The sequence below is a fragment of the Macadamia integrifolia genome, unplaced genomic scaffold (assembly GCF_013358625.1).
Source record: "Macadamia integrifolia cultivar HAES 741 unplaced genomic scaffold, SCU_Mint_v3 scaffold571, whole genome shotgun sequence".
Taxonomy (NCBI): domain Eukaryota; kingdom Viridiplantae; phylum Streptophyta; class Magnoliopsida; order Proteales; family Proteaceae; genus Macadamia; species Macadamia integrifolia.
Window position 1 is genome coordinate 578,554 of NW_024870489.1, and position 18,453 is coordinate 597,006.

Genomic DNA, 18,453 nt, shown 5'->3' on the forward strand with positions numbered 1-18,453 from the left:
AAAGGCAGCAACCCATGGTATCTATGTTAGCGTGGAGGCTACTCCATGGGAAGATTCCGACTGATGATGCAATGAAGAAAAGGTCTGTCCCTATTGTTTCAAGGTGTGATTTATGCTACTCTGAAGAGGAATCAATGTGCCACATTTTCATGGATTGCCCATTCTCTGTGGAGGTTTGGAGGTGCCTTTGTGAGTGTTTCAATATTAATTGGAAGAGTCAAGGTTCTCTGCTGGAACTTGCACAGTGGTGGAAAAGAAAACTAAAGGTTGTTTGCTATAAGGAGGTGTGGAGTATGGCCTTTGCAATAATTATGGATAACATTTGGAAGGAGAGAAATAACAGGAAATTTGAGAGCAAAACCCGTCTGGCCAAATTTGTGTTCTCTATGGTGCTTGAAGATATTCGAAGAAATAAGCCTAAAACTATAGGGGAAATTAAATCTTGGGCAGATCTGATGTGCACTAGGCATCTTGGCCTTCCTATCCAGAGAGCGGCTAACAAAGAAGTATTTTAGTGTAAACAACCTATTAATTGGGTCAAGTTAAATTTTGATGGTAGCTCTTTGGGGAATCCAGGCCATGAAGGAGCGGGAGGCATCTTTCGGGACCATATGGGCAGGGTTCTAGAAACTGATAAATTTTTTATGGGAATTACAGGAGTATTCCAAGCCGAAGTGGAGGGTTTTATGGAGGGGCTATTCAACCATATTTGGATAGTATCACTTGGAAAATTACTCATAATTTCATAGAAGGAAACGCTATAGCCGATTTTTTAGCTAGAGATGCGGCCAAGTCGGGTTGCTCAGCAGACAATGTGGTCCTCCTTTCTAATATTTTGGAAACCTTTGCGAGGGATACTGAGGGAAGAGCTCATTTTAGATTTTAAGGTGTTTTCCTTTTCTCCTACTGATGGCAATGCCAAAGGTGGGAGTTTAGGATTCACAAGTGGCTTGTAATTTTTCTTGATTTTCTCATTTTGCTCATCTGCTTTTTATAAATAAATTATTAGCCTTTATAAAAAAAAAAAAAAGAGTTGATTTTTTGGATTTTAATTAATTCAAAAATTAACTTATGCACATCACCCTCTTCCCCTCTTCTCACTTGAGTTACACTCTCTACCACTTCTAATTTCCCTCACATTTCTCCAACTTTCTTTCATCCATCTCATCACACCCACTCTTTGACCTGACCTATTACATCCAAACCATCATTATCACATGGGATTCCCAATCCTAAACCACTTCTCTCTCTTGAATCCTTTTCAAAATGGGACTTTTGCTATTTGATGGGAGTTAGACGTACCCTACCTTTCCTATAAAGAGAAAGCTTTGGATAGGTAGAATATACACTATGGGCAGAATATAGACCAAAGAATTTTTTTCGTTGTAATTTCTTTTTCTTCTTTATTAAATCCCTTTAGTTTTTCTTCTTTCAATTGTAATATGAACTTAGAGTTGGGGATTGAAGATTGAAGTTAGAGGCAGGATTAAAGCTTCACTTTTTTTTTATTTTTATTTTTATTTTTTTTCTATTTAATTACTTTTCAGCAATTTATTTAATGGCATTGTCATGTTCTTCATCGTTTTCGTCTTTTGATTATTATTTCATGGCTAACAAAACACTCCATTTGGGAATATGATGAAACCATGAGAGAGGAAGAATTGATGATCAAAGTTTACATGCTAAATGTCATGTGCATAGTCTAGGCCATATATTAGATGCATCTTCGTAGTGCATGTCATCCATTAACTGAAACATGTGCATTATCAACCTCGTATCTCTTGTGCCTCCTTACATGTTCATATTTTTATCATTACATGTTTAATGAACGCTACTCATAGGACATGTTAGCATAGTCTAACGCATCTCCTATAGACCTAAGCCATTATTTTATGCATTGATTTTATGCTTTATTCATGATTTTAATCTAATTTTATAATGGAATCTTAATCTCTTGTGACATCTCTATTCTATTCATCCATATCATTCTTCTTCGTGAAGTTCTAGTTGTGTTGGTTAGGTTTCAATTTTAATTTCATTTTGAATTTATTTTCTTAATTCCATTGTCTATTTAATTCCCTTCCCTATTTGTGTTAGGCAACAACTTAGGTCCCTAGTTTAGGAACGATTTCATATTCATATTTCTTGTTAAATTTTGTTGGAGTGCATGCTTCGCCTTATTAAGAGTGAGAAATCGATCATCTTGACCTTCCTAAGATCGACCTGTGGCTACAGTGATACTGTACGCTTAGAGTTAACTTTTTATCACAACAATAACCCTTATAACCTCCTTAACATCACACAATTTGTTTTAAAACCTTGAGGCTCAAGGGCCAAAGAGGAAAATATTGTGCCAATGAAGCTTGGCATCACAAACTTTACCCAACTTGTGAAATGTGCCTTCAAGGAAAAATGAAGAAGAAGCTATTTAGCAATAAAGTCAAGCGAGCTAGTGGTTTGCTATAACTTATACATGGGAATTTTAAAATTTATATTTATTGAAATTTATATTGAAATTAGATTATATTAGAGATCTTAACAAACAAACACAATTATAAGTTCTTCTTCTTCTTTGATTTCCTGAAGTTAATGGGAAGAGGATGGATCCGATCTTTACTATGAATGCTCCGATCTCTGAGTCTGGTCATGACCCTGGTGGAGGCCGGCCACCGGAGAAGGGCAAGCAGCTTCGGCTCACAGACTTCTGGAGTGCTACCTGTAACCCACCTCAGACGTTGAATGTATCCAAGGAGGCTGATCCTTCGGACAACATTATGGAAACTGGTGCTCAGGCGGAAGAAGGCGATCAAGGGAAGGAACCACTCGTTGCCGCACCCTCCCTCGTGGTGGATGGTGGTAATGAACAACCTGCTGCCCAGATTCCTAAGAAAACATATGCTAAGGCTGTAGGGAGCGTCCTGCCTGAAGTTGACGATCTCCCCGACCCTGTCCGCGCAGGAACTTCAATAAAGGTAATTATACCTCAGGATGCATATGAGGATCAACTAGGGAGGTATCGATATGCCCTTATCGGTAGACTTAATTTTCAATTCCTCTCTATGGATGATGTTCGCAAAGAAGCTCGCGAATCCTGGAATCTTAAGGGTCACATCAAGATGGTGCCCATGGGTAAAGGGTTTACCATTTTTCAGTTTGAGAAAGAAGCGGACATGGCATCCATCTGGAAGAGAAGTCCTGTGAAGGTGGGAGGGCAGCTCGTGCGTTTTCAACGATGGTGCCCGGATTTCAGTATACATGAAAAACCAATAAAAAAAATCTTGTTTGGGTGAGGTTTCTAGACTTGCCATTAGAATACTGGCACGAGAAGGTGTTACTGACAATGGCTAAGGCTGCGGGCCATCCGGTGGCTCTCGATCATTGCACGAAGAATGTAATGTACGGGAACTATGCTCGTGTCCTAGTGGAGATGAACGCGGGATCTGCAAAACCTGAGGAAATTCAGGTAGAGCGACGGCAACCAGGAATTGCAAACTTGTTCTGGTTTGAGCAGAAATTGCTCTACGAAGATTCAATGGGGCAGTGTGGATTTTGTAAAAAAGTGGGACATGTCCTATCTGATTGTAAAGAGAAGAAGATAGCAGATTCGCAAGCTCGTCGGATGGAGCCTAATCAAGGAGTCCCAGGAGCAGTATATGTCAATGACTCTCCTAGGGGAACAATGGTGCCTTCCACCTTTTCTTCCTCACGTCGACTTCAGCATCGTGATGCTCATGATGCCGGTGAAGCTGAGGCCACCTTACACGGTGGTAGGGAGGAGGCTTTGGGGGCTGCTGAACCGGCCATGGTGGAGAGAGGAAGTGACAGGGAGGACTCTCCTATTTTGGAAAGTTCCTTAAACTTGGCAAGTGGGGGCGTTGAGACTCCTAGGGAGGATATGACACCTCCATCAAGGAGACCTTCTCCTTTGGGCTCCAATGTGGATTCTCTTTCCACAAGAAATAGGATTTCAAATCAACATGCGATTTTAAATTTTGAAAATGCAAATAATCTGCATGGAGATCCTCAGTTGGAGGTTGTGCTCGGTTTGAGTACTGAAGCGGGTCAGGCAGAAGTGGGTATGGATCTTGGACATACCCAAGATCCTATAAATCAGACCTCTGGATCCTGGATTGGCAGCAGCCCTGATGCCAGTGATCACCACCTTGAGACTGTGCGCAGGAGTACGCGAGTTGCCACCCGTGATGGTGCCAATCGCGACGATGCTCACGAGGCGGCTGCAATGGTAGATTCAGCGGCTGTGGCAAGGGAAGAGGGGAATGCAAGGCTGGGTTAGAATGCAAAGAAAGAAGGTAAAACAGATGTAGAAAGTGGGTCGACCAGCTAGAGTCGACCAAATCCCCTCATCTAGGCGTCCATGAAAGTCCTCTTCTGGAGATTCTACGGAATTAAGAAGGCATCAGCTAGGATTGCCTTATTGAAGATAGTCCGTGAGAACTCTCCTGATATCATTTTTTTGGCCGAACCAATGGTGTCTACGAATAAATTTCCAAAAAGCTTTTTTAGTAAAATCGGTTTCGCGACTGATTTTTTTCATAATGAAAGGGTCGACGCGCATCCAAACCTTTGGGTCATGTGGAAGCAAGGACTAAGGAAACCATTAATATCCTCCATGTCAGAGCAGCAGTTGTCAATACAAGTGGAGTGGAATGGTAGAATGCTTAATGTTTCTATGGTGCACGCAAAATGCCTCAGAGCAGAAAGGAGATCTCTGTGGATGGATATAGTTTCCGGTGATTCGAGGACTGCCGAGAATGATTATTGGGGATTTTAATGCAACCCTTTACGATCACGAGAGACGAGGGCCAGGAAGTTTCTCTCTTGGCGCAGCCTCTGAGTTTGCTGCCATGGTTGATGCTTTAGCTTTGATCCAAATCCCTTCCTCGGGAAGAAAATTTACTTGGACTAATAACCGAAGAAGGGGTAATGTTGCTGCGGTTCTTGATAGAACTTTTGTGAATGAAGAGTGGATGAAGATTTTTGACAATTGCATTCAAAATGTGCTGATTTGTGTTGCATCAGATCATGCTCCCCTGATGGCCTGCTCGGTTTCTTCTATTAAGCCTAAAAACTGCCCTTTTAGGCTAAATTCTTTTTGGATGGATCACCATCAATTTTTAGATGTGATAAAAGAAGCTTGGCATAATAACTTCTCAGGATCTCCCCCTTTCATCCTTGCGCAGAAGCTGAAGGCTCTGAAGCCTGTTATTAAATCTTGGTCTAGGGAAGCCTTCCCTAATCTGGATCAGGAGGTGATTACTTCCAAGGCTAAGCTGGAGAACATTTAGAGAAGCATTGAGGAGGATGGCCTCACTGAGCAACTCTTTGATCAGGAAGCCGATGCCAAGACCAAATATTGGAAAGCAATGGAAAACCAGGAGAAATTGTGGCTTCAAAAATCTAGGGTAAGATGGCTTAAGGAAGGGGACAGGTGTTCCAGATTTTTTCACGTCATGACCAGAATTAAGAGATCCAAAAACACTATTAGATGCATCACTACTGAGGATGGAGTTGATATTAGTGCTCGAGATCAGATGGGATCCTATTTGGCAGAATATTATGAGACATTTCACAAGAAAGTAGACCTGGAGGATCACCCCCAGATTTTTAACTGCATTCCCAGAATTCTTCAGAATTCGGACCAAGTGATGTTGGATGCCATTCCCTCTGAAGAGGAGATCAAGAGAGCGGTGTGGGACCTCGATCCGGACAGCTCTCCAGGACCTGATGGCTTCACTGGAGCGTTCTTCAGAAAATGCTGGGATATAATCCATGACGATGTCTACAGAGCTGTCAAGGGTTTTTTTTCATCAGGTATTCTTCCTCATGGTATTAATAATAATTTCTTGTTATTAATTCCTAAGGTGGAGGGAGCCAAATCTCTTGACAAATTCCGTCCATTATGTATGGGGAATTTTTTTTGCAAAATCCTATCTAAAATAATGGCCTCTCGTATCTCTAGTGTTTTGCCAAAAATTATTTCGCAAGAGCAAGGAGCCTTTCAGAAAGGGAAGCTTATTCAGACTAATATCTGTCTAGCTTCAGAATTGGCAAACTTAATAGGGCAGACCTCTAGAGGTGGCAATCTTGGTCTCAAGGTAGACATCAAAAAGGCGTTTGACACTATCTCTTGGGATTTTCTATTCCAAGTGCTCAGAAGGTTTGGTTTCTCTGAAAAAATGATTGGCTGGATTCATACCTTGCTTCAGTCGGCCAGGATCTATGTGCTCCTGAATGGCGGTCCTGTGGGTTTTTTTTAAGTCAGCAGAGGGCTACGTCAAGGAGATCCCATCTCCCCCATCCTATTTATTATTGCCGAAGAGGTTCTCTGTCGTGGCATGAGTGACTTAGCCGCTAAATCTCATATAAAGCCTCTGTCGGGTCCTTGTGGTGCTGATGTCCCTACGCATCTCTTATTCGCCGATGACGCCTTCATTTTCATGAACGCTTCCAAGACGTATGTTAGAAATTTGAAGTCCTTCCTTGCTATCTATCAAAAATGCTCTGGGCAGTTTTTTAATTTAGAGAAAAGCAAGTTGTTCTTGGGGAAAATTCCTTCAGTAAGGAAGCAGTGGATTGCAGAAGAGTTGGAAATTCCTTGCTGTAACTTCCCAAAAAAATACCTGGGCGTTGAGATCTTCCAAGGCCGAGTGAAAAGAGACCCTCTTCTCCCTGTTATGAACAAAATTAAAGCCAAGCTGGCTGGCTGGAAGGGGAAACTTTTGTCCATGGCAGGGAGAGTTGAACTTGTAAAGTCTGTCATCTCTGGAATGACTTTGCACAACTTTTCAGTTTACTGGTGGCCTTCTCCCTTAATCAGGAATCTTGAAAAGTGGATGAGGAATTTTATATGGACTGGTGAGATAGACTCTTCTAAGGCTACCACTGTCAAATGGGATACAATTTGTAAACCCAAGGACGAGGGGGGTCTTGGCATCAGAAGGCTGCGTGAGGTTAATATGGCTTTAATTGCCAAACTAGCATGGTCAATCAAGGCAGAAGATTCCCAGCTAAGCAGCCTGCTTCGAGCAAGGTTTTTATTTCATTCAGGCCTTCTTAAACGCTCTTGTAGGCGCTCTTCCATATGGCCGGGTATAAGAAGAATGTGGAAATTTATTTCGGACAATGAGAGATGGATCATTGGCAGCAGAAGAAAAATAAATTTCTGGAATGATAATTGGCTTGGGCCTAAACCCATAGGGGTTCTCTCTGAGTTGAATGAAGAGCTTTTCTCAAACCTTAATCAAACCGTGGCTGACTTTATTGTTGATGGGTCTTGGGCGCTGCCTCCAGTGCAATCTGATTTTCTTGCAGAAATTTTTCAAAGTATAGAGGCCGTCAAGCTACCCTCTGTCCCTATGGAGGACAGATGCGTGTGGAGCATAGACCCTATGGGGACTTTCTCAGTCAATTCGGCATGGAACGGCTTGAGGTCCTCTAAATCCAAGGTTCCTTGGTCATCTTTTGTTTGGAGCAAACATAATTCCACCAAGACTATCAATACTGGGTTGGCGCCTGATCCATGGGAAAATCCCAATTGATGACCAAATTCAAGCAAAGGGTATCCATTTCCCATCTCGCTGCGACCTATGTGGCTCCAATTCTGAATCCATTTGCCACTTGTTTCTTGCTTGCAAATTTTCTTCTGACTTATGGAGAATGATTGTTGGTCTTTTTAACTTGACATGGTCTTCTAAAGCTTCAATAATTGATTTGGTGTCTTGGTGGAAAAACAAAGCTAAAAATTGGCCTCGGCTTGGTGATTGCCTTGTTCTCTTCTCTGGCTGCAATTTGGCAAGAAAGAAACCAAAGGCGTTTTGAAGGGACGAAAAGAAGTTTAGACGTGATTTTTAGTAATATTAAAGGGGACATCCACTTTATATCTAGCAGCCGAAAATTTTATCCCAGATCGGTTGAGGACATCACCCTGTGCAGAAGACTGCATCTCTCTACGTCCTCTTATTGCTCAAATCCTATCCTAGAAGTTCACTGGTGCAAGCCCATGCGTGATTGGGTGAAACTTAACACAGATGGCTGCTCTTTGGGTAACCCAGGGCGTGCAAGAGGGGGAGGTGTATTCAGAGATCATGATGGTAGAATGCTGTTCTGCTATCACATTTTTCTAGATGTCACTGACAGTTTCTCGGCTGAGATTTGGAGTATAATTAAGGGGATTTCTCTTGCTCGTGAAAGAAATTTTAATCACCTTTGGATAGAGTCTGATTCCTCTGCAGCGGTTGGCCTATTCCACCATAGGCTTATTCCTTGGTTTGTTCATCAGGAATGGAACCACCTTCTTAGTTATTTAAATAACATTTCTTGGAAGATCTCGCATTGTTTTAGGGAAGCTAATTCGATTGCAGATTATTTGGCTAAAGAAGCAGCTAAGACTGGGATTTCTTCTGACGACGTAATCCTACCTCATCGCATCATGAGCGAGCTATTTTTAGATGAGGCAGGAAGAACGATATTTAGATTTATGAGATAGCGGAAGTGAGTCTCCACTAATGGCAATGCCGTAGGTGGAGGCTCGTTTTCTGGCTCGTAGGTTGTATTATATTTTTCCCCTTTTTTTCTCTCTTTTTTATTACATATTTCTGACTTTCTAGCGAAAAAAAAACTTATACATACATATGTAGTAGACCCATGAACATTTAATCGAGATATAGTTTTGAATATTTTATTATATTTACTAATGACTATTTTGTTAATAGTTATATCTACTTAATGCATAAAAAGTCTGAAACCTTTGAAAAGTTCAAAGAGTTATAGGCTGAGATTGAAAGACAGTTAAATAAATACATTAAGTCCCTTCAATTAGATCGAGGAGGACAATACTTGTTAGATGATTTCAAATGATATTTCAATTATGAAAAGATTGTGTCAGAACTAACAAATCTCAATACACCACAATAAAATGATGTATTTGAAAGACGTAAGAGGATCTTATTGGACATGGCTAAGATTATGATCACCTTGAGTGAGTTATCTTTATCATTTTCGGTTTTTTCTTTAGAAATTAATATTTATATTTTGAATAGATTCCAACCAAGTTTCTGCTTAATACCTCATTTGAGTTTATATAACAATAATAATGGGATTACAAACTTCTATAAGTCAATACTAGATGCTAACCATCATCAAGAGTAAAAACCCCTCTTGAATTACAAAATACTTCACATCAAAATCCGTCGCAACAAATACGATAGGATTACAAACTTCTATAAGTCAATACTAGAATCAAAATTCTTTTTATCCAAAGAGAATCAATATCTTGACCCATAATCGTTTTGTTCCCATTCACTCCATAAAATATAATCTATTAAAGCTGGTTTTACATACCGAGTCAAGGTTTGAGAGGTCACCCATATCTTGGGATCCATCTAGTAAGCTAGATTGACTTTGAAAATTATCATCCTTGCGTGTCCAATTATCTAATCAAATAATTGTCTTCCTCTGCCACCTATTTTGACTGAGTTTGTTAATGCTTCCAAAAGTTAACAAAGAAAAGTATCCGCATTGTAATGATATAGTTAAGTATATAAATATATAACCTCTTTTGTTGCAGGGGATATCCAATTACCTATGCAGGATCTGTATTGTGATCATCGGCTAGCTTCCTAATGGTGAAATCAAAGTATTTTTTTTCTCTCTTTTTCTTCTTACTCTCTTCCTGCTCCTGCTTCTTCACAAACTACATGGTTGTTGCTTCAAATGGAAGTGTGAATTCATCAACTTCCTTGTTTCATGTTGGAGTTATTCTCGACTTGACATCTACAATGGGGGAGATTTCTGAGAGCTGCATCTCTATGGCTCTATCTGATTTTTATGAAATTCATGCAAATTATACAACAAGAGTTGTGCTCCACACCATGGATTCTGAAAATAATGTTGTGGTTTCAGCATCTTCAGGTATTTCACTAGACCAATTATATAGACTTTCTTAATTTTCTGTTTTTCTTTCCATTGTTTTTTCTCTTTTATTTTTAATCTCCTAGAAATTTAGTTTGATTCTCTTATGCTTTTAATGATTTTGAGAATTGCTTAAAAAAAAAAAAAGATTCTATTATTCTTATTTGTCACGTAAGACTTTTGAGAATTGCATAAAAGAAAAAAGATTCTATTATTCTTATTTGCCACGTAAGACGTTTGTTCTAAAGAATGGAAAACTTAATTTGTAGTTCACCATTTGATTCTTGTCTTTCTTCTCCTTCGCTTCATTTAAAGATTTGTGATGAGTCTTACTTTCTCTCTAATTAAGGTTATATCCTGCGTATGGACTTTATTTTCTTTGTTTTTTCAACAAATTATTTTGTTCAACCAAAAAAGTAGTGGATCTTATTCAACCTTTTTCAGAACTAGGATATGATAATTTTATTGATGAAATAGTGTTTACATCTTGATTTGGATTTATTGCCTACTATATTTATTCCATTGGACTTGCAAAAGAGGGAAAAAAAGGCCTAGAAGGCAATGTAGCCTCTACACCTAGACACGGGGAGTGACAAAATGACGACCCCGCCTCATGAAAAATGAAAAACCTATTGTTGTTTATTCTTCTGTATGTGTTCCCATTGGTCTCCACACTGGCGCAGGGATCATGTTGCCTTTAAGAGAACCCTCTCCCAAAAAATTTACGCTGATAACTATGATGAGAAAAACAATTTTTTTTTTTAAACCCCAAGGGGTAGCCGAGTTGGCAAAGGACCTTTGCCTCAAGAATCGTGTAGTTCTAAGTTCGCCTCCTATTACCTCCCTAGGACCACTAACATGGGTGTTAAGTGCCCTTCACTGCCAAGAAGACTTGATACCCATTGTTAGCAAAAAAAAAATAAATAAATAAAAAAAATAAATAAATAAATAAATTAAATTTAGAATTGAATATACTTGTGCGGGGCGTGAAGTGCACGGCTATGGATGGAGCATGGCTGCACACAAGACCCCATTGGGGACAAAGCCTATGAAATATCATAAACGCCCCCATATGACAGTCTCAAATCCCCGGTCAAGCACAAAGTCTACGCCCTTATTTTTTTTCTCCCATTTGAAAAGTAATTAAATTAGGACTTCAAAAAGAATTAAAACAATCACCGATAGGCCCTTTTACTAAATATGGGCTGAATGATATAGTTCTCATATATACTATAAAATTAGAGTAAGATATATTTTTTTTCGCTAGAAATTCATTTGTATATTAAAAAGAAAGAGAGAAAAAAAAAAAGAAAAGAATAATGTACACAAGGGCTTAGAAACAACCAAGAAACAAGAAGAAAGAGGAGAGAGTGGATAGACATAATCCACCGTCGGCTTTGCCATCAGCAGAATACGCTATCAAACCTAACTCCTCCACAAGAAAGAAAAATCAGAAATACAAACTACTACAGTCTGTATCTTGGACGCCCTGAGGCATCCATGTCCAAGTCAAATTGGACCAAGGCCGGCCAGGAGCTAATAGGGGAGGATTCTTCAAACCGAGTAGCTGATTTTGATAGAAAGTCAGCAATTGAGTTGGCTTCCCGATAACAGTGAGTGATCTTCCACTCCACTTCTTCGAGATAGGACGAGCAATTCATCCACCGTTGGCGCACTATCCAAGGCAATTTCTTTTTCAACAAGAGAGAAACCAACGCGATCAAGTCACATTCGATCCAAAGCTTCTGCGCACCTAACCTTTTTGCATGCTCAATTCCTGAAATAATGGCTAAGCATTCCGCCTCGAAGTTTGTATAAACTCCAAGATAATCTTTAAAATTTGAGATCACTTCTGCCCTCTCATTCCGAAAAACACCCCCGCACCTGATTGTCTTGGGTTTCCTAGAGAGCAACCATCTGTGTTTAATTTCAACCATCCACTTAAAGGAGCACACCAAAAAACTTCAATATAAACTCTAGGCCTCCGCTGAACCCTTGAAAGCCAACCTTCTTGCACACATCAGGTCTTCAAAGGAAACAGCCACTCCTACGCGAGCCAGAGATGGCAACAAATTTCAGTTTTAACCCTTACGAAACAAACATTAACAGGGCTACAAATTCCATCATAGTGCCTTGAATTCCTCTCCAACCACACGAAATATGGGACCAACACAAAACCCTTTTGCCATATGCCTTTTAAAGTCACGGATTTTTCCTGGAGCTTCCACCAAGAAATCAAATGGTCTTCACCTGCAAAGTTAGACCACTGCACCCCAAAGCAATTAGGAGGCAAAGCTACACTCATAAAAACATGAGTTTTACATTCCTCTACTTGGCCACACAACTCACACCTAGAAGACAATGGAACCCCCCTTCTTTTCACATTATCATCCAGGGCGAGCTTGTTTTTCAACAACCCCCAACCAAAAACAGATTGATGAGGCCGAATGGAGGATTGCCACAAAAGAGATGATTAGCTCACCTTGGGCAACCTTCTTCTAATTGACTCCCAAGCTGATTTCATTGTGCATGTACCCGCCATGGTAGGATGCCAATGACACACATCCATAGTGTCTAAAATATAAATGGATTGTGCCTACTCAAAAATTTCATCCATAAAAACCGAGCTCACAAGAGGGAAATTCCATCTAGAATTATGAATGAAATCTGAAACTCTAGTTTTTAGATTCATAAAAATTCCACCATCAAAATCAGACCTCTCTTCAATGGATGAATGCCCCAGCCACCTATCTGTCCAAAAGCTTATATTCTGCCCATTGCCAACTGTCCAATGCTCATTAGAGGTCACTAAATTCCATACCTTCTTAATGCCAGGCCAAATAGAAGAAGCTATATGACCAGTCTTGAGGGAGCCATTAGCTTTGAGAAAGCGAGCCCGAAAGAACTTACTCATGAAAGAATCTTCATGCTTAATCTACCAAACCAGCTTGGACAGGCAAGCAAAGTTCACATTCTGCAGCCTTCGAATACCCAAACCCACTTCCTGTTTTGGCTTGCAAACATCATCCCATTTCACCACAATTTTCTTAGCCACCTCCATGTTTCATCATCAAACTACTAAATATTTCACTTTCTTGTATATTATAGAATTAAAGTAAAATATATGCTTCATCATCAAACTACTTGTTGAGCTTTTGTTTTTTCGCATTATAAGATGTTGACATGATTTTATTTTATTTTATATATTTACGTATTTAAATTTGCTAAAGATCAGCAAATATACTTGTTTATTTTTCTTCTTCTTTTCAAAGCTTCAGCAAATTGTTTTTAATATAATGAGACTTATTTGATTATTTTTTAATCGTGGAGTATATGGTTATTTTTCCTTTGAAAAAGATAATAAATCCAAATCAAGCCTCTAACCCAAGAAAAAAAAAAGTTATTTTTAGGTTAGCACTTCTAAAGAGACATCATATTTAAGTAATGGATTGGATCAAAAGAAAAAGAAATTAAGTAATGAGATAATATCATCGGTCTAGGAGCATGGCGTATGCTATTACTCTTGTTCCTATCTCTTTCCTTCCCACATAAAATGGCATCTTTGTCCCTTATTGTGAGAGTGGGAGGGAGGAGGAGAGATAGACAAAGCTATAATAGGCCATGGTCTGCATAGAAAACTCTCTAGAGTAATAAATCATGACATTTTTTTTTGTAATTGTAGAAAATTTTATAACCACACTTTGAACTCTCTTCTTTATTTTATGCCTGAGGGTGCAAAATGCATTACATCGAGACAACTAGAAAGGATCACAAACAATAGCCACTCTTCCAAGATAATTCTTAGGTATTTAATACATTTTTACATTTTTTACTTATGTAATTTCACATTAGTTAATTAGTTAATGCAAAATACACTAATTTCAAACTTTCTTTTACAAGAATGATGATGCATACAACACAATACAACCATAGAATGAAGAAGGATACTGCATTTAAATAAATTTCTTCTTTAAGACAAAGGTTATGACTTGTTAGTTTACCACTTTAGTGACAAAGAATTATATATATATATATATATATATATATCACTGCATGGGCACAATCTTAATACTAGATTAATTGCCCCTAGATCATAGACCCTTCAATTCATTTACTAGATTGTACAAATGCAGCTTTATACTTGATGAAAGATGTGAAGGTGCAAGCTATCACTGGGCCACAAGAATCAACTCAAGCTTCGTTTGTGATCGAACTTGGAGAAAAAGCTCGAGTGCCAATTGTCTCCTTCTCTGCCACAAGTCCTTCCCTTTCTCCCCTTAAAAATCCTTATTTTATAAGAACAGCTATTGATGACTCAACTCAAGTTAAAGCTATTGTTGACATTATTCAATCCTTAGAATGGAAGGAAGTGGTTTTAATATATGAAGATACTGACTATGGAAATGCAGTTTTACCTTATTTCTTTGATGCCTTCCAAGAGATTGATGTTCGAGTCCCATATAAGAGTAGCATTCCTTTGGATGCCAATGATGATCAAATATTAGAAGAACTTCATAAATTGAAAACCATGCCAACTAGGGTTTTCATTGTCCACATGTCTTCTTCTATTGGATCTAGGCTTTTTATTAATGCAGACAATGCAGGAATGATGAGCCAAGGTTATGTTTGGATTGTCACTGATGGGTTATCAAGTTTAATGTCTCCCATGAATTCCAGTGCTATTGAATCAATGGAAGGAGTATTGGGTGTAAGACCATACATACCAAAGTCCAAAAAGCTTGAAGAATTTAAGGTCAAATGGAAAAGAAGCTTCTACTCAAATAAGACAATTGGTGAAATATCTGAGCCAAGTCTCTATGGGATATGGGCATATGATACAGCTTGGGCACTAGCTATGGCAGTTGAGCAAGTTGGAATCTTGGATCCTCAGTTCCTGAGTAGTAACACCACTAACAATTTAACTGATCTTTCAAGTCTAGGATACTCATCAATTGGTCCACAACTTCTCCAGACTATTTTGAGCACTAGATTTAAAGGTCTAAGTGGTGATTTCCATTTGGTTAAAGGACAGTTGGAATCTTTTGCTTTTCAAATATTCAATGTGATTGGGGCAGGAGAGAGGGTGATTGGATACTGGACCCCAATGGGAGGCATTTCAAGGCAGTTAAACACAAAAAAGCTCAAAAATTCAAGTTCTATGAGTAGCCTCAAAACAATTGTATGGCCAGGAGACTCAACAACCAAACCAAAAGGTTGGGCTATACCACCATATGGTAAAGAGAAGTTAAAAGTTTTGGTCCCAGCGAAGACTGGTTTTAGTCAATTTGTGAGCATGGAAAGAGACCCACCTCTCACTCATAAGGCAGTTAATATCACAGGGTTCTGCATAGAAGTATTCCGTAATATAACAAATATATTACCTTTTGGTCTCCCATATGAATTTCAATTTTACCCACTAGATGGAGAAAATCTTCGGAGCTATGATGAGCTTATTGATCAAGTTTACCTTAAGGTGAGTGAGGTGGATTTATAATTTTATTTTCTATTATGTTCATTAAATCCACTAATTAACATATATTTATTCATGGAAATGATACTCATTTATTTCTTTTGTGATGGAAACAAACAGAACTTCGGTGCAGCAGTTGGGGATATATCGATTTTGGAAAATCGGTCTAAGTATGTAGATTTCACATTACCTTATACAGATTCTGGGGTGACAATGGTGGTGGCAGTGAAAGATAATGTAAATAAAGAGCTCTTTTCATTCTTGCAACCTTTAAGCTTTGGTCTTTGGATGGTGACTCTATTAGGTTTCATCTGCATAGGGCTCGTGGTGTGGATTCTTGAGCATCAGAGGAATCCCGAGCTTGGTTCCTCACCTGGACAACAATTACAAACAAGCATGTGGTTCTCCTTCTTAACGCTCGTATTTTCCCAACGTATGTATACATCCTCTACATTCTCGCTATTCTCATTTAGACTATGTTTTTGGTATGCATTCTTAGAATAGATTCTGGGTCTAAAACTCATTCTGAAGTAAACAAAACATATAGACAAGAATCAGGGCCTGTTTGATTTTGTTTTCAGAAACGTGTTTTTCCGTTTTAATGTACTAAGAAACAGAAAAACACCCCAAAAACCATTTGATTTTTCTGTTTCGTTGCAGTTGTTTTTCAAAATAGAAATAGAAATTTATGGTTATTTCTGTGTCTACAAATAAGAATGGAGAAACAAGTCAGATTTATTTTTTCTGATTCTAAAAACAAGTGGGAGGGACAAAAAGTAAAAAACATGATACAACTTGACCTACCCCAACCCCAACCCATTGTTGAAACTTCTCGCTATCCAAAAGCGGCGACTGCAACCTAGTTGTGTGAAGCTCACAGTTCTGGACTGCCTTTATCCTTCTGAAGCTCATCTCCATGAAGTATACTTGCAAGTCCAACGTTGTGCCTTCACTTGTGACCTGCAGCAACACCATGCCTTCACTCGTGTTTTGAACCCAACTAAAATGTTGAAAACTTTCAAGAAATAGAAAAATCAAACACCTTTTTACAATTCCAAAACCGTTTCTTAGCACAAAAATGGAAAAAAAAATAAAAAAAAACCGTTTCTGCTTTTTCTAGACACAAAAACAACAGAAACAAAATTAAAAAAACCCTCTAGCTTCAGAAGAATGCTTTCTAGACCCATAATTTATTCTGAGAATGCATACCAAACACAACCTTAAATTGCATTCATATCCTATGAAGACATAATGGGCTATTTGAGAATAAATTAAAGAAATTTCTTTTAATGGTTGCAGGAGAGAAGATAGAGGGGATCTCAACAAGGGTTGTATTGTTCGCATGGATGTTCTTCGTGCTAATCCTAACACAGAGTTACACTGCTAACCTTTCATCTATTTTGACAACACAGCAGTTGCAACCCACAATTACAGATGTTGAAGTCTTAAAGAGTAATGAATATAATGTTGGATACCAAGCTGGATCGTTCGTGGAAGGGTTCCTGCTAAACTACTTGCACTTTGACAAGTCCAAGCTCAAGGGTTATGGAAGTCCAGAGGAATATCATTCTGCTTTATCTAATGGATCAGATAATGGAGGTGTTGCTGCCATTTTTGATGAAATCCCTTATATTCAAGTCTTTCTCAATATGTATTGCAATCAATACACCACCGTCGGACGTGTTTACTCATCTGAAGGATTTGGCTTTGTAAGTCTCTCTCTCTCTCTCTCTCTCTCTTAAAAAAACAACTCAGAAGTCCTGAATGAATTTGGATCCGGTTCACATATGAGAACAATCTCTTACGCCACTCGTCCGTAGATTTAGAATCTATTAAATGAAAAGAGAGAAAGTAGATTTCAAATTCATGGACCAAGGATGTACGAGATTTTTCTCTTACGTGAACCTGTCATTTTTTTTTTTTTTTTTCTACTAACTACGGGCATCCAGGCCTTTCGCCTGATTAGTCCTGTGGGCCCATATTGACCCCATAACTGCATGGACCGGGGTTGAATGATAACCATTCAACTTTCATTGAAAGCAATGAAGAGCACTAAACACCCCTGTGTGAGTGGCCCAAGGTGTGCCTAGTGAGAGTTGAACTTAGGACGTCCGAGTTTATAGCTCATACCAAGTTCTTTACTCACCAACAGCGCTACCCCCTTGGGTTAATACTTTTCTTTTTGATGATCTAGTCAAATTAGCTAAAACTTGACAAGTGAGCCATTGAATTGGTCCTATGGTAAATCTAGTTGCCCATGTGAAAACCCCTTGCATTACACTTTTTCTTGGAACAAGTTTTCTGAAGACCATGGTGAATAGGAATCGAGGGGATAGTTTGGGATCATACTAAAACCCTATGGGTATTTATGAACCCTAGAATGGTGGGTAAACCATCCTCTTATGGAAGAAGGAAAATTTTCTCCTTTTACATTTTTCATGAAAATATTATGACTTCTTATTTCTTATTTATTTATTTTTTTTTTTCAGGTCTTTCCTAAAGGCTCTCCTTTAATCTCTTACATGTCAATGGCAATCTTAAATCTTACTGATAATGGGAAATTGGACAAAATTAAGAAAGGATGGTTACAAAATCAAACAAATTGCAAGAGATCTCTATCAATATCAACCAACCAGCTCACCTTGAAGAGCTTCGGAGGTCTCCTCTCCATGATATTAGGTTTTATAATCCTTTCACTAGTAGGTCATGGCCTCCAGGTTGCGTACGGCACCAACTGGCAGCAGGCACTTTGGCATAAAATCACTTATAGCATAGAAGCTCTCAAGGGCATGCCCCCTGTAACTGAAGTTGAATCCATGGAACTTACACCTAGGGGAGCTGAGCATAGGGATGAAGCCATTGTTGAAGTAGGCAAAGGGGTAACAAGCAATCAGGACTCTCAAGTAATTAGCTCAGGGAGGTACATGCAATACTCTAGATCATTACGAAGGGCAAGGACATTCAATTTCCAACATAACAACCAAAGGAATAGCATGTGAACAAACTAGTTACATTACCATTCATAGATATTTTGATGTATGTGTATATCTAAC

General features: G+C 38.8%; 1 protein-coding gene across 1 annotated transcript; it reads left to right on the top strand.

Annotated features, from left to right (window-relative positions):
* Positions 1 to 9,716: 9,716 nt before the first annotated feature.
* On the top strand, positions 9,717 to 18,303 carry LOC122069286 (glutamate receptor 2.2-like; the record flags this gene model as incomplete). Its single annotated transcript, XM_042633272.1, has 5 exons — positions 9,717 to 9,930; positions 14,064 to 15,403; positions 15,521 to 15,833; positions 16,700 to 17,109; positions 17,890 to 18,303. Coding segments are annotated over exons 1-5 (2,691 nt in total), but the record flags the coding sequence as incomplete, so codon positions are not given.
* Between the last annotated feature and the right edge of the window lie 150 nt (positions 18,304 to 18,453).